At 43.4% G+C, this 16,907-nt stretch overlaps 1 protein-coding gene across 4 annotated transcripts in view; it reads left to right on the forward strand.

Annotated features, from left to right (window-relative positions):
* Positions 1–16,907, forward strand: part of WBP1L (WW domain binding protein 1 like) — a 61,093-nt gene that overhangs the window by 9,466 nt on the left and 34,720 nt on the right. For 2 of the 4 annotated variants that reach the window (XM_087432526.1, XM_087432531.1), the window contains exon 2: positions 3,069–3,239. The exons of the other annotated variants lie outside the window; for them this stretch is intronic. Coding sequence is in view for 1 of the 2 variants with exons in the window: in XM_087432531.1 (XP_087288657.1) it covers positions 3,225–3,239 (15 nt within the window). In the remaining variant the exon portion in view is untranslated. The remainder of the gene's footprint in view (positions 1–3,068; positions 3,240–16,907) is intronic. 4 annotated transcript variants of the gene reach the window in all.

Below are 16,907 nucleotides of genomic sequence, written 5' to 3' on the forward strand. Positions count from 1 at the left end.
CTCTTAACACAGGCACCTGGGGAACGTTTCAGTTTTTTTCTTCAAAAGCCTATAGGTCTCTAATTTGTTTAGCTTCTATTCTTCTCCCTGTCTGGGGAGCAGCAAAGTGGCTGCTCCCTTTGCTGTGGAGCAGGATTCACCGAAGTGAGCTTGTAGCTGGAGAGAGGAGAAATACCTGCCCAGGTGCTGAAGGAAGTGGTTTGTGGTTCCCGGGAAGATGTCAGGCAGGTGGCCTGGAGCTGTTGGCCAATTTCTGTGTGGCACAAAAGTCTAATTGCATGCCTGACCAACCCCCCTTCCATAGTGGTCATCCCAGAAGAAGGGACACTTGGAAGGAGCGCTGTTGAGAGTACAGACTCTGGAGCCAGACTGCCTCCATATATCCTTGGGCTAGTTGGTTAGCTCAGTTTCCTCAGCTGTAGATTGGGGATAATAGCACTTGGCTTATATGGTTAGTGTGAGGGTTAACTGAGTTAATAGTTATAAAGCATTTAGAACAGTGCCTGCCACATAGTAATTGTTTGGTAAATGTTAGCCTTCGTTATTTTCTTCTTCGTTTTTTTTCTTTTAGCTTTGGGGAACCTTTAAAGTTTCCTATTCCCCAACTGACCCAAGATCTGTTTCCAGTAGAGAAATTTAAGAATATATTTTGATTAACTCCTAGTCCAAAAGGCATGTGAATCACTTTCTGTATTATCAGCCTTGGCAATCAGATGAGAGGTGTTTTTCCGGCAATCGTTTTCTAGTAATAAAGTATGAAATTATTTATTCTTAGAGCAGGTAAGGTGGAGTATATATTGTTATTGTGATTTGGACATCATTGTGCCCTCTTGAGTGAGAAAGAGTCGGAGGGGTTACCACCAGCAAGAAAGTATGCTCTTGTCTCGGGTGTGGGAGTTGTGGTTCGTCATCCATTCTGACCACAGTGCTAGACCACACACAGATCTGTCAGTTCTCGGCACACAGTGTACTGTACTGAGGTGAGGGGCTCCCTGGGGCTTCTTGATGCCTGTCCCCAACCTCCATTTGGTACTTTCTGTTCTGAGGTGAGGATGGTTTCTGGGGCTTACTTTTTGTTTCTTTGTAATAACAGCTTTATTGAGATATAATTCACATACCATAAAATTCACCCTTTTAGAGTGTACAATTCGGTAGTTTTTAGTATATTCACCAGGTTGGGCCACCATAACCACTATCTAATTTCAGAATATTTTCATAACCCCTGCCCGCAGCCCCTGGTAACCACTAATCTACTTTCTGTCTCTATTGATTTTCCCATTCTGGATATTTCATGTAAATGTAATCATATACCATGTGGTATCTTGTGACTGGCTTCTTTCACTTAACATGATGTTTTCAAGATTCATCCACATTGTAGCATGTGTCAGTACTTCATTCCTTTTTATGACTGATTAATATTCCATTGTATGGATATAACACATTTTATTTTTCTATTCCTCAGTTGATGGACATTTGGGCTGTTTCCACTTTTGGGCTATTATGAATAATGCTGCTATGAACACTGGTATACAAGTTTTTGTGTAGACATGTATTTTCATTCTCTTGGGTATATATTTAGAAGTGGAATTGCTAGGTCATGTGGTCACTCTGTGTTTAACTTTTGAGGAACTGCCAGACTGTTTTCCATAGTGGCTGCACCATTTTACGTCCCCACTAGGAGTGTATGAGGGTTTCAATTTCTCCTCATCCTCTCCAACACTTGTTATTGTCTGTCATTTTTATCATAACTACCCTAATGGGTGTGAAGTAGTATCTCATTGTGCTTTTGATTTGCATTTTCCTTTAGATAACTAGTGATGTTGAACATCTTTTCATGATCTTATTGGCCATTTGTATATCTTCTTTGGAGAAAGGCCTATTCAGTTCTTTGCCTGTTTTAAAGTCCCTTATCTGACTGAAGGGACAGAGGTCCTCCCATGGAACCCCAGTGAGTGGCAGTGAGTGACTGCCTAGGGGGAGATTTTCCTTTAAACTAGTCTGTCAGGGCTCTGGCACTCTAGACCTGCCCATGCTACCAACCTATTCTCATGACCCTGGGCCAATTACTTTACCTCTCTGAGCCTTCATTACTTCTATCAGCATTGCCCAGAGACGCTCTGAGGCAGCCATTTCTGTGATAAGAGGCCCACGTGATCAAAGAAGTCTACTGTCTCTTTTGGAGATTCATGACTCGTGTGCTTTACGGTTAAGCCTCTGAAGAGTCACACAGCTAAGAAGCCTATATGAGTCCCTAATCAGATAAATGATTTGCAAATATTTTCTCCCATTCTATGGGTTTCTTTTCTTTTTTTCTTTCTTTCTTTTTTTTTTTTTAACTTTCTTGATGGTGTCCTTTGAAGCACAACTGTTTTTAATTTTGATAAAGTCCAGTTTATCTATTTTTTTCTTTTGTCGCTTGGGCTTTTGGTGTTCCTTAGTTCTTTTAAGGGCTCTGAAAGCTTAATATTATTTTGGGTCAAGAATGGACATTATTTAGAATAGAATCCTTTAATTTTTTTTTTATTATTTTGTAAAGTTTTAAACATATCCAAAGAGAATGATATAATGAATCCCCATGTACCCATCACTGAGCTGTGGCAATTTGTCATCATGTTCAGTCTTGTTTTATCTGTATCCTCTTTCACTTCCATTCATCCCCACTAAAATTATTTTGAAGCAAACTGCAGATTTCATATCATTTCAACCATAAATAGTTCTGTTTGAATTGCTAAAAGATGAAAGGATTCTGTTCCTCAACATAACCACCTTACCACATCACACCCTAAAAAATTGACAATAATTCCTTAATGTTATAGGATAGTATCTCGCATTTGAGAATTTAAGTTAGATCCAGGGGTAAAAATACTATTAGAAAATTCATCTAATTATAACAGTTCTTTAGTTTTCATAAGTAATTAACCCTCACTTTTTAAAGTGTTCGACTACTTTAAAAAACATTACTCCCCAACACCACCCTTCAATCCTATGAGTATCAAAAGTGCTCTTCCAACCTCTGCCCAGTGTATAAAGTGAAAGATTAACTTATGACTTTTGCCCTCAATTTCTAGCATAGAGAGAATTTTCGGAAAAATCTACACTTATCTGAGATTGCACAAATGTTCAGAGAAGCCTGGGAAAATGAAGAGACCCCATCAGCGTATTTTCTCCACTTTCAGCTCGCCAGGGGCGTAAGCTGTGTGTCACCATCCTGTGCCTAGCTGACTATGCCCGCCCTCAAGGTACAGTATCGGGAGGTTTCATGGCAGATAAGCAATGCTGCTCAGGGAGAAATGGAACAGAATTTGGAAGCTGAAAGACACTGTAGAGATAATGAGGCTATGAATGGTTGTTCAGTAAGAAAGAGAGGCTGTGCTATTTGAAATGTAGGAGATTTAGGTTGAACAGGCTTCTTAACTGTGGGACTCTTCAGAGGCTTAACTGTAAAGCACACGAGTCATGAATCTCCAAAAGAGACGGTAGACTTCTTTGACCACAGGGGCCTCTTATCACAGAAATGGCCTCAGAGCACCTCTGGGCAATGCTGATAGAAGTAATGAAGGCTCAGAGAGGTAAAGTAATTGGCCCAGGGTCATGAGAATAGGTTGGTAGCATGGGCAGGTCTAGAGTGCCAGAGCCCTGACAGACTCTAGTTTAAAGGAGAATCTCCCCCTGGGCAGTCAGTCACTGGGGTTCCATGGGAAGACCTCTGTCCCTTCAGTCAGAAACCCTAGGTCTAGTCCTAGGTCGCTTCACATTTGCAGAGCTTCAGTAAACTGTCTGGCAAGTGGGGACAGTAATAGCTGCCTAGCCCATCATCAGCTGGTATAAGGAACAAAAAAAAATGGATGTGAAAGTGGTTTATAAACCTTGAGTTCTCTACAAGGATGATGATTTATTATGTCTCACTAGTTAGCACCACCTTTTCTGCAATATTGAGCCCACCTTGCCCAGAATGTGTATCTTGAGCAAACTGAAAGACTTGGAAACAGTGAATATCAGCGCAAAGATACTGGCACTTGCTGATTTTTTTCAGGGAGGGACAGTGGCTTGCGCTGACTTTCCTTTTTGCTGTGATGGGGGATTCTTTCTCAAAGGCACTTCCAGCTTTCCCCTCCTAAGGTTTAGGCCTATATAGTAGTGTCTCTCTGCCCACTTCTTCTGCTTTGCTCTAGTGCTTTCTTCATGATTTGGAGCCCGGGTCAGGGTATTTTTGAAGTAGGTTTACTTGCTGCTGTCATCCTGTGTTGCCTCCCTCTCTGTGGCCTGGGAGTACAGAGTTCAGGGGTGGCCTGTGGTTGGGCATTATGTGACGAAAGGACCAGCATCGCCTGCGTCTGCTGTGATACCCTCTCCAGTTTCACCACCTTTAGTCATCATTTTACTTGGGGTGTGGACGTGTGTGTTCCAGAAGTTTTGCCACTCCCTACAACTTATGGGAGAGATAAATTGTCTTAATATTTCCTTCTGGTGTTTTTGACCATGCAGTAGTCTTAGACCTGCAGTAGATTTGCTTACTAAATAGCCTAAGGAGGGAGGAGGTAATATTTGATTTACATAAGACTCAGGAAATGAGGGAAAGCATGGTGCCAGGAACTGTCTTTCCAGCTAGATCTTATTAAGTTTCACAATCATTTATGCAAAAAAGGCAACTTTTAGGTATTGCTAATGGAATTATATGGTAAATGGGAGACAAAATCAGTAGCAGCTTCATCCCATTCCCCATAATCAAAATCTACTGTTGGGGGGTTAGACCATGTCCCAGTTCTACCTTGAGCAAGGGAATTTTGCTTTTGAGATGGCTTAAGTGCTTTAAATTCCTCAGATGAGAAATTATAGACATAGAGATAGTGAGACACACAGAGGGTTTCCCAATCCCTGCGTCAAACCTCATGTGCCCGAAGTAGTATCCAGGTGGTCTCCCAACCTCTTAGCTGTGTGTCAAGTTTCTGTGGCCAGGAAAATGTCACCTCCACTGGTGTTTAGGGAGTCAGCTATATTGGCTTCATTTTTACGATCTTGTTAGCCATTAAGTCTCTTCATCCATGTAACAATCTTTTCTTGAGGGCTTACTTGGTGCTGGGCATTGCTTGGTATTGTGAGGGACACAGAAGTGAAAGTTATGCATCTTGCCCTTAAGTTGCTTGTACTTTAGAAGAGGAGATAGGCCTGAGAGTAAATAACTTTGCTGAGTTTATGAGCACATAAAAGAGTGAGTGGATTTTCCTATAAAAGCACAACCAAGATGGTCTCTCTCTGGACAATGGGAATGACTGCTCTTATGACCTTGCACCCAGAGAGCCCAGAGCTGCTTCCAGGGACTCAGAGTTGAGGTGCCTTTAATAAAATGACCTAGATGTTAGCCCTTTCCGTAGGCCTGCCACCGTTACACCTGAGTTCCCACCTAAAGTGGACCATATCTCTCTTTGTCTTGCCCAAAGCTTAAATAAAAGTGAAAGGTGAAATCAGATTTAGTGGAGACCTTGAAGACTAATTTTCCTAATGGAGTTCTCTTCCCAAGTTACATTTGAGTGTGTATCATGTAGTTGGTATGACCTGTATCCCACTGTTTGTTCTTATTCCGGTTTTTGGTTTAGAGAGCCATTTGTGAGGAGACATGGAATGTGTCTGGGGACAGCCCTGAGCTGTAGCTTGTTGATTTTCATGTAATTCTTGGCTACTTGCCAGTTTGGTTGAGGTTAAACTGTTTCCAGGGCAGGAAAAATGAACCTAGCATTTTGGTAGAAAAACAAACAAGGCTGCTGTTGTACTTGATAAAGTGATTGTTGCAGATCCAGTGATAGCCCATTAACCATCAGTGACAGCCCACTGTCAGTGGTGCGTTTCAGAGACCCCTGGGCTCTCTGGAGAGGGCAGTAAATGCTGGTCCATGAAGGTAATAAGTATTTGTGCAGTGATTGTCCTCCAAGGGACAATTCTCCATAGGGGGCGGAGAAGAAGCAAGAGGCAGAAACCTTAGAAAACTGTTGCAAACTGGTTTCAGCTTCTGCTACTTTTAGTTCTCTCTCTCTTTGAAAGACTGAGGCTGTACCATTGTGTATCTTCCCTCCACCCCCAACCCTACTGGGAGTGGAACAAAATCAACTCCAAGATTCATCATATTTTAGTAGGAAAGATAATTAAACAAGCAAAAAAGAAGCTAAGATACTTAGGAAAATAGAAATTCCTGTCCTTGATATTCGTGGTGCTACTGTAGGCATCAGAAAGAAAAAGTGTGCTGGTCAAAGGTGCTCAGTAAATACACACATGTGTAGGGCCTCTACGTTCTACCTGCAGCTGGTCTTTGCCTCATCTCCTGCCTTTCTTGGATGCCCCGTGTGTCCTTGTTTCCATGCTTTTGGCCATGCTGGGCCCTGCCTAAACCCTACATGTTTAGTACCTCTTTTTTTTTCTTCTTTTTTAAATTGATTTATAACATTATATAAATTTCAGGTGTACATTGTTATATTTCAACTGCTGTATAGACCACGTCGTGTTCACCACCAAAAGTCTGGTTGCCATCCATCATCATACAAATGTCCCCCTTTATCTCTTTTGCCTTCCCCCACCCTCCCTTCCTCTCTGGTAACCACCAATCTGTTCTCTGTAGCTATGTGTGTGTTTGTTTATCTTCCACATGTGAGTGAAGTCACATGGTCTCTATCTTCCCTGTCTGTCTTATTTCGCTTAGCACAATACCTTCAAGGTCCATCCATGTTCTCGCAAATGGCAAGATTTCATCTTTCTTTTGATGGCTGAGTAGTATTCCAGTGTGTGTATATATATATACGTATATATATATATATGTATGTGTGTATATATCACATCTTCTTTATCCATTTATCCGTCAGTGGGCACTTAGATTGTTTCCAAGTCTTGGCTATGGTAAATAATGCTGTCATGAACATAGGGGTGCATATATCTTTTCAAATTAGTGTTTTCGTGTCCTTTGGATAAATACCCAGAAGTAGAATAGCTGGATCATGGGGTATTTCTATTTTTAATTTTTTGGGGTACTGTTTTATAATGGCTGCACCAGTTTGCATTCCCACCAGCAGTGTCTGAGGGTTCCCTTTTCTCCACATCCTCTCCAGCGTTTGTTATTTCTTGTCTTTTTAATAATAGCCATTCTAACATGTGTGAGGTGATATCTCATTGTGATTTTGATTTGCATTTCCCTAATAATTAGCCATGTTAAACATCTTTTCATGTGCTTGTTGGCTGTCTGTTTATCTTCTTTGGAAAAATGTCTATTCAGATCCTCTTCCCACTTTTTAATTGGGTCGTTTGTTTTTTTGTTGTTGTTGGGTTGTATGAGTTCTTTATATATTTTGGATATTAATCCCTTATTGGATATATGATTTGCAAATATCTTCTCCCAGTCGGTAGGTTGTCCTTTCATTTTTTTGATGATTTCCTTTGCTATGCAGAAGCTTTTTAGTCTGATGTAGTCCCATTTGTTTATTTTTTCTTTTGTTTCCCTCGCCTGAGGAGACATGGTATAGAAAAAGATACGGCTAAGGGCCGGCCCCATGGCTTAGTGGTTAAGTGCGCACGCTCCGCTACTAGTGGCCCTGGGTTCGGATCCCAGGCGCGCACCGACGCACCGGTTCTCCAGCCAGCTGAGGCCGCATCCCACATACAGCAACTAGAAGGATGTGCAACTATGACATACAACTATCTACTGGGACTTTGGGGAAAAAAAAGGAGGAGGATTGGCAATAGATGTTAGCTCAGAGCTGGTCTTCCTCAGCAAAAAGAAGAGGATTAGCACAGATGTTAGCTCAGGGCTGATCTTCCTCACAAAAAAAAAAAAAAAAAAAGATACTGCTAAGACCAGTGCCAAAGAGCATACTGCCTATGTTTTCTTCTAGGAGTTTCATGGTTTCAGGTCTTACATTGAAGTCTTTAATCCATTTTGAGTTAATTTTTGTGTATGGTATGAGATAATGGTCTACTTTCATTCTTTTGCATGTGGCTGTCCAGTTTTCCCAACACCAATTTATTGAAGAGACTTTCTTTTCTCCATTGTATGTTCTTGGCTCCTTTGTCAAAAATTAGCTGTCCGTAAATGTGTGGGTTTATTTCTAAGCTCTCAGTTCTGTTCCATTGGTCTGTGTGTCTTTTTCTACCAGTACCATGCTGTTTTGATTACTATAGCTTTGTAGTATACTTTGAAGTCAGGGAGTTTGACACCTGCAGCTTTGTTCTTTTTCCTCAGGATTCCTCTGGCTATTCGGGGTCTTTTGTTGTTCCATATAAATTTTAGAATTCTTTGTTCTGTTTTTGTGAAAAATGTCACTGGGATTTTGATATGGATTGCATTGAATCTGTAGATTGCTTTAGGTAATATGGACATTTTAACTATGTTAATTCTTCCAATCCAAGAGCACGGAATATCTTTCCATTTCTTTGTGTCGTCTTTGATTTCTTTTAACAATGTCTTATAGTTTTCAGTAGTATCCATCTCTTGATAAAACTTTCTTTGGCCATTCTGTCCCTGAACAGCCTCCCTTCTTAGAACTCTTCCTGCCCTTACTGTCTCTACTCTTCCCCTCACATTTATTTATTTATTTATTTTTTGTGAGGAAGGTTGGCCCTGTGCTAACATCTGCCAATCCTCCTCTTTTTTTTACTGAAGAAGACTGGCCCTGGGCTAATATCCATGCCCATCTTCCTCCACTTTATATGTGATGCCGCGACAGCATGGCCTGACAAACGGTGCGTCAGTGCGCGCCCAGGATCCGAACTGGCGAACCCCAGGCCACCGCAGCGGAGTGCGTGCACTTAACCGCTTGCGCCACCGGGCCGGCCCCCCCCCCGCTCACGTTTATTATAGGGTGCCCATGTTTGTTTCTGTGTCTGCTGTCTTTTCTCCCTAACTGGGTAATTAAATAAATAAATCCTCCAGGGCAAGACTAATTCATCCAATAGTTCATCCTTCTCATCCCCATAGTAGATCCTGGGTGGCTGGATGTGACTGTGACTATCAGGTCACAAAACAGGGGGAAGTGACAATTATAATATGAAAATACCATCTCCATATGTGTTCTAGCCATTTTGGAGCGACACGGGCCAGGATGAAATGCTGGCTCCACTGCCTGCTGGGTGTGTGTCCTTGAATGATACCTAACCTCACTGGAGCTCACGCTTTTCATCTGTAAAATATGAGATATCAACGTGTGTTAGAGTCCTTCCTCTCTGAAATAATACCATTTGATGTTAAGCAAGTGATCATGTAGTGTACTTAAGGGCTGTTTGCCCAGCCATCTTTCTTGAGACTCAATAGTAGGAAAGCATCCACAGGTTTTTATGGATTCCTTGTAGAATAAATAAGCCCTGTGACTTGTAAAACTCCCGTCCTGCTCAGAAACCAGGAGAGGTATGTTTTCTTGCCTTGGCAGGCTTGCTACAACTCTGCCTTTGTCCAGCCCCAGGACACAGATAAGCTAATATTCTTGGTTTTCTGGCAGCTGTGCAGTCCTTAGCATTTCTACTTGGCAAAGCTCTGCAAATCTTTGTTCTGGGTTTGGAATTCTTCCCATGGCATTCCCCAAAATAATTACTTCAGGATCCTTTTATTGATGGCAGCTTCACATTCATGACATGAAAATGTCTCAGTTTGACTTTTGTTGTAGCACTCATGTTGGTTTGGGATTTGAGTTAGTATTCACTTCTGGTTTTTTGAGTCCAAACTCTAGGGCATTTATTTTTATTTTTTAATTTTTTGACAAGAAAGATGAGCTAACATCTTTTACCAATCTTCCTCTTTTTGCTTGAGGAAGACTGTCGCTGAGCTAACATCTGTGCCAGTCTTCCTCCATTTGTATGTGGGATGCTGCCACAGCATGGCTTGATGAGCGGTGTGTAGGTCCGTGCCCAGGATCCAAACCCCGGGCCATCAAAGGGGAGAGTGCAAACTTAACTGCTACACCACCTGGCTAGCCCCATGAACTCTAGGGCATTTAAATGCACCTGTGCCCAACCTGAGAACGATAAGAAAATTCTCTTATCTTAGATGTTCTGTGTCTGCCTACCAGCCTCTACTCAAAGCTCCTGGAAGTAAAATGGCTTTAGGTCTGGAGATTATCTCCTACCCTAGAAGCCTGGCCATTGCTATTCTGTTCTGACAAAATCCTCTTTCTTCAGATTCCTTGATTGGGAAATTAGAAACCCCTGGCCCTCTGCCCTAGCCTCCTTCTGCCTCAGCCAGCCAGATGACGTGGCTCTGGAAGCAGTTTACCAGGTTACCTGAGATCCAAGGCATGGGAAGATCTTCTGCTCCAGCTTGCTCCTTGTATGGGGACAAGTTGTGTGCTGGGAACAGATGAGAACTTTAGGCCTCACGGAACTCTGGCTCCAAAGTGGGTCGGAATGAGAGTCCTGGGGCCCAAGGGCCCTGACTCTGCACTCTGGAACACCACTGTCAGATTCAGTATAAGTGGCAGTTTTATAAACAGGGTTCTGGGGCACTGACCGGGGACGTACATGTCTGCTCAATGATCAGCTGACCCTCGATTCTGGTTTTTGTCTTATTAGTAACTTCTGGTCTAATATCATGACTCCTGTGTTATTGTAAAGCAAAGAGTCTTCAGAGCTAGAGACTTTTTTCAAATCCTTGCTCTCCCACTGCCATCTGAGTGACCTTGGGCCGGGTGTCATATGCCTCAGTTTCTGCAAATGCACAATAGGGATAATAGTACCTACACCATGGGGGTGTTGTGAGATGCTGGGTAAATGGAATTCCTTCCTAGCACAGGGTCTGGCTCATTTTCAGTGCTGAACAAATAGCTGTCTCTCCCCACCTCCATCCCAGAATTTAAAGATTATAAATAGGCTGCCTGAAAAAATGTTACCAAAAGATTCTTAAATCGACTATAGTGAAAGAATGAATTCCACTAGCCATGAACATATATGCTGTTGCAGGATATCTTCTTAAATAATAAGGTAATCCGAATCCAAAGGATTTCAGCATTACTTTCTCTGGGAGTTCTCTGAACTGGGGAGGAGGGGGCTGGGTCAGTAGAAGGATGTCTCAGACACTGCGTGGGGCTGTACGCACTTGTTAAACTACAGCATTTTGACAACGTAATCCTGCTTAATTCTGGTTTAGTGTAACTCTTCCTTTTTTTTTTTCCCTTAAATTGGTGAATTCAGCATTGAATTTAATTCTGAATTGTTAGGCAGATGACTAAAATTATTTGAAGACGGATTTGACTTACTGTTGGTCCACTATTGTATGAGCCTGGATCACTTACGTAAAAGATACTTTTTTTCAGACTTGCAGTAATTGCTGATGATTATCTTGCCTCTTAAATCCCAAAGCTGACTACTTTGTCCCTGGGTTGTGGTAATATTTGTAGGGCATGGCAAAAAGTGAATCTGCCTTCCTGGGAATGCCTGCATTTGTCTATTCAGCCTCCCCTCCCCCCATCTCAATGCTCAATGAGGATTGGTCAGCAAAGGGCTGGGGGCAAGGGGAAGTAGATTAGTGAAAAGAAGCCGGTATCAGCAATCACTGTGTTAGAGTAGATGATATTGTGCTAGGCGTGATGCTTTGGGTTTAATGCTGCCTTGCACACAGGAATTTATAATCTTGTAAGAAGATAAAAGTAGATAAATGCTGATTAGAAACACTGTCTTAAATAGCATCCATAAAAGGATGATTCATTAGGGGAAAATCTGTAAGCTTATGATGCAATTTTGATCATTTAGATTGAACTTTTGCAGAACTAATTTTAGATTTCTAGTAATTTTGTTGCAATTCCACTTATTCCGAGATCACCGCTGATGAGAGTTATTTAGAAACGTGGAATGTTTCCATAGTCCATCAGGGCAAGCGTTCTTGAGTGTTTTGCTCATGGCGGTATCTCCAGCGCCTAGAACAGTGCCTGGCACACTGTGGGCGTTCAGTAGGCATGGAACGAATGAATAAGTACATGTGCACCATGGTACTCTTTCTGGAGAACTGCAGGTGCCGCTCTGTCTTGTTAGGTGGTTTCAGACCCAAGTGCCCATGAGGGGCTGAGGCTGCCCTTTTCCTTCAGTTTCATCGTCCAAGTTAATAATGCTGCACATGTTTTGTGGTGGTCGGCCATTGCCAGGGAACTGAGGAAGTGAAAGGAGGGCGTTGAAACATCTTCTTTGCTTTTCCCTGAGTGGCTGCACCTCGATGTCCAGGCCTGCCTGTCTGGCAGTTTGACCTGTATGTGCAGGGGATAGTAAGGCGTGGGATAGACCAGATGATCGTGTCTTGAGAATACCTTTTTGTTAAAGAATGGCTCCCTAGTCCCCAAACACCTGCAGCAGCAGAAGCCACTTCTCTCTACACATCACCTCTCTTCTCTTCTCCGTAGCAGTGAAGCTGCGTTCTTTTTGTAAGTCTCGAGGAAATGGCTCAGCTGGCTTGGCTCATTCATTTCCTTGTCAGGAAAGGGGATGTGACCTTGACCGTCAGTGGGAGACCTGCAGCAAGCACATTGTGTGTCTGGCTGGATTCACTAATGATTGAAAAGTACTTTTGGCAACTCACCGTGCTATACGTGTGGAGTACTGCTAATTTATTGTCCTAGGTGGATAGATACTAATTTGCAAGAATCATTTCTGATTTACCTGGGTCATGCCCAGCACAGCGCCACTCCCATGGAGGCCTTCGTTAAATATCACTGAAAGAAAATTGTTGCAGAAAATAAAAAGAAAGATGAGATATACTTGCTTTGAGTCATGGAAAGTATAATTAATTTGCAGCCTAAGAAGTTAGTAGAAAGTAACTTTGGATTTATCAAGTTCCTCTGAAGATTGTTCTCCTTAAGAATTAAGAGTCATCTCTGCCAGTCCAAATCCAAACATGGGCCTTTTGTCCTTTGCAGTGTCGTTTTTGGTAGAGGATTTAGGGCCGAAGAGAGCCACTGTGACTGCTGTTTAGGGAAGGGTGGCCAGATGAGAGCTGGCTTACACCACTGACGAGGAAAAGTCAGATGAGGACACCACTCCCAGGGCCTTTGCTTCTTGTGCAAAGCTTGCTGTTAGAGAAACATTTTCTCCATAAACTGAGCTGCTTAGAGAGGAAAGCACAACAAACCTAAAGTGGTGAACTTTTCAGAAGCAAGAGTTGGTTTAAATATAGATGATCTGCTTTACTGGCAACTTGGAGGCTGCGGTGGGACTTGTTGTACCTTTTGTAAGACAAGTGAGGAAAGATGTTGGCACCTGTACATGTGCAGTTTGTTTATGAAATATAAACTCTCCTCTAGAAGTGAGGGCTCGAAAGGTCAGCATCCAAGGTAGCATGTCCTACCTTAGCTGGGGAAAAGATGCCACTCCAGGCCCTCGCTGTGCAAATTGACGGGATCCCTAGAGAAGTTGGGACAGCCAGGCTTAATGCACTATTATTTATTGAGCCCCGACTCTGGCAGGGGTGGGGGCGGAAAAGTGTCTGTGAAACTGACAGGCACTGGGCTTGGTTTTCTTTCCCAAGGAGGAGAAACAATACCTCGGGAGCTATAGAATCCACTCTTTATACAGAGAAACATAGCTCTTTTCATCTTTAGAGACTAGATTTATGTCCACCCGAACCAAGGGGAGCTGATGGGAGTGGGCGGCAGCCCCCCTTCCTCCGGTTGCGGGCTCCAGCTCTAGGTGGGTCCAGGGCTGGCCATTGTGAGTTTGCAGCACATCCTCCTCAGTATTCCACAGCAGCTGTCTGGAGTTTTTTCTGCTGTGCCTGAACTGATGTCATTTCCCCCTTGGCACACAGCTTCGGCTTTGCTTCGTCTGAGATATGTCACGAGAAGGTGGGGGTGGGTTGGAGCCAGGCGGGGGGAGTAGCGAGGAGAGCAGGAGGGAGAGTGCCTGCTTGGTCCCAGGACTCTGTTTACTTTCTCTTCTTTGCTCAGAAAGGCTGGTTAGCTGGGACCGCGAGCACGCAGGCCCACCAGGGGAAATGCTCATTCCAAGACCTTAACTTTTAAAAGCCCTTTGTTCCAAACGTTAGTGTGGACGATGCTCTTGCAGGATGCCTTTTCTTTTGGGTCTTAGACAGGTAATTGAATGGGTTGTACGGGGCTCGCGTTCGGGAAGGGAAGAAGGGAGGGAGCTTGTTTATCGGACTGCTGCTTTGGGTAGAGGGAACGTTTTAGAAAATGTCTCACAGTTACAACAGGCCAGCTCCCATAGAGAAATTTTCAGTCTTCCCTTCTTGTTTGCCAGTTGCTCCTTACTTCCAGAGCCACCGTCTTCTTAACCCCCTACATCCCTGAGGTCTCTCTGGGGCCGTGCATTCTGATTTTCCATTAGACACCACAAAACCGTTTCTGAAGCTTTGTGGAGGAAACAATTGAGGGGTGAGGCTGGGGAGGGGAGAGGCAGGGTGAGACTCTTGATCAAAACCCCTTTTATTCCTTCTCCGTTTTGATTTGGCTAGTTAGCAGAGATTTCTTCACAGTTCTCTGGTTCTAAAGAGATTCTGAGGCGGGGAGGGGGGTCTTCTTTTAAAGGGAAGGGCTCCCAAAGGCTTTCTCCTTTTAAGCATGTGGTGAGGGCTGTGTGGCTGAGGGACGTCCGGGATACCTCAGAGGGATGGGGGTGAGATTGGCCACATTTTGGCCTTCCTGACTGATTTTTTCAAAGCCCATGGACCCCTGTGGCAGAGACTTGATTGCTTTTCGAGCCACTGTTTGAAGTAGGGACGCTAAATTATCATGGTAACCTAGTGTGGAATGAGAAAACAGTAGCTAGCGACCAACTGCTTGCTGTCTGCTGAGAACACAGCTGTTGCCAAATATTTGTTCCAGGGCTCCTGAGAGTTGGCCATCCCCCACCCCCTCTTTGGTGTGAGAGGCATGTCTGTATTGGAATGTGTAACTGTAACCAGCAGCGGCTGTAGGAGGGGGTGAGGACGGACACATACCCTCTGCTGCCTGTTCCTAGGTGAGGAAAAGCCACAGATGAGATCAAACCAGAAGCCTTAGAGAGTTGCTGCTAGGGACTGCTGGTTTAATCTCACTCTTAGAAAAGTGCTACATGAGCAAATCTCTCTTGGGTTGCCTGAAGTCCTTTTAAAAGTAAGCTTCTCTGAAAAGCTCTGCACATTCCATTACTGCCCTTGTTGATCGTCAGTGTTTCTTTGATGGCATAGAATAGGGACCCCATTTGAGCACCTCCTCTGTCCCCCAAGGAAGGCTGTCCTTTTAACCTATGGGCAGAGTGAACCCTGGCGAGGCTTTTGAGCAGTGCTTGAAATGGGATAGATGAAGCCTCCCGTGCTATGTCAGCTGGCAGGGGAGAGAGCTTGGAAACTGCCTGATACAGTGGAAAGAGCAGGGCTGGGGAGCCAGAAAGATCTGCATCCGTATCTGGGCTCCCACACGGTCTTGGGCAGGCTGCTTAACTGTTCTGAACCTCATCTTTGAAATGGAAATAAGAAAACCTAGTTGAAGAGTTATTGGGAGGATTTCCCAAAAGAATGTATTTAAAACATTAGCACCTTGGCTGGCTTGAGAGTAGGCATTTAGTAAAAACGTAACTATTATTTTTATCTATGCATTCCTAAAGGATGCAAGACCATAGGGGTCCAGGAAACTAGAAGCTAGAGGACTGATTGCTTTACAGAAGTGGAGGGTGTAGTGGGCAGGACCTCTGGCACCTGTCGTTTGGTGGCTACCATTGTGCATTGACTGAGAGTTGGGAGGCTGTTGTTTCCTGTACCATTTGAGCTATACTATACTATTACTCTTATATATTGAGGTGTCAAGAAGGGGAGGGCCTGTGTCCAGTAACCTCCACTCGGTTAAGTGAGAGGATGCAGTGGTGAGTGGAGTGAAGTGCTGTGTTTGTTGTCATGGGGAGCATCTCAGGATCAACAGCAGGTGAATCTTTAGCTCTTGTTTCTGAAAGGGTTCCTGGTAGAAGGCTGAACTAGAGGACCTCTTGAAAGCCCTTTCTGCCCTAGGATTCTGCGATTCAAACCTTGGCTATAAAAACCTTGAGTATTTTTGGTTACATAATTTTGTATATTTCCAGCATTTCTGTGTCTGACAGTATAACTACGTTTTTTATTGGAGCTATGTAAAAGCCAGCCTTCCAAGATTATTTGGTGATAATTCTATTTTTTTAAAATTATGCAAAAATATATATACTATTAGTTTTCATCATACGTAATATGTATGTACTTTCATATATTTTTTCCCCCTTATTCCACATAACAACCCTGTCTTACCTGGTAGTGGGATTTTGTTGCTGCAGAAGTGCACACTGATGCTTACAGAAGTTAAGCCACTTGCCCAAAGTTGCTCAGCTAGCTAGGGAAATGGTAATTGAAATTTGTTTTTTTTAAACTCAAGTCTTTTGATTCCAAAGCTCGGAGTTTTTCTCACTACCTAGACTGCATTGCCCAATGTCTGTGAGAGTGGAGTAGGATTAATGCGCAGTTTTAGTGGGGGCATATTTTCTGAAGGTTGTTTCTAGGCGGCCCAGGTACCGGATAAGACAGTGTGTGTGCACCTTTGCATTTTACTCTGTGGAAGAGTCTCATGAGTGCAGCATCTACTGAATAATGCCACTGCATGGAGATTTTGAACACTTAATGAATGCGGACCTGGCACAAAGGATGCAAAGACAAATAAAGCACACTTCTGACTTCCAAGGAGCTCACACTCTAATGCAGTAGTTCTCAAAATGCATAGAAATCACCTGGGAGTGGGGCTTATTGAAAGGTAGATTCTGTAGGCCTGTAGCCAGGGCCCAGGAATATGCATTTCTATTAAGTTCCCCAGGTGGTTCTGACCCAGGTGGTTTCTGGCCACTCTTTGGGAGATTACCCCTCACCCCCACCCCCCACCTCAGGTTTAGTAGCATGGAAATAATTACATGACAATGTGCTGAGACTCTAACAGAGGAAGGCCGAGGGAGGC

Source organism: Ceratotherium simum, chromosome 6, assembly GCF_057802395.1.
Source record: "Ceratotherium simum simum isolate JZ-2026a chromosome 6, ASM5780239v1, whole genome shotgun sequence".
In the NCBI taxonomy this organism is placed as follows: Eukaryota; Metazoa; Chordata; class Mammalia; order Perissodactyla; family Rhinocerotidae; genus Ceratotherium; species Ceratotherium simum.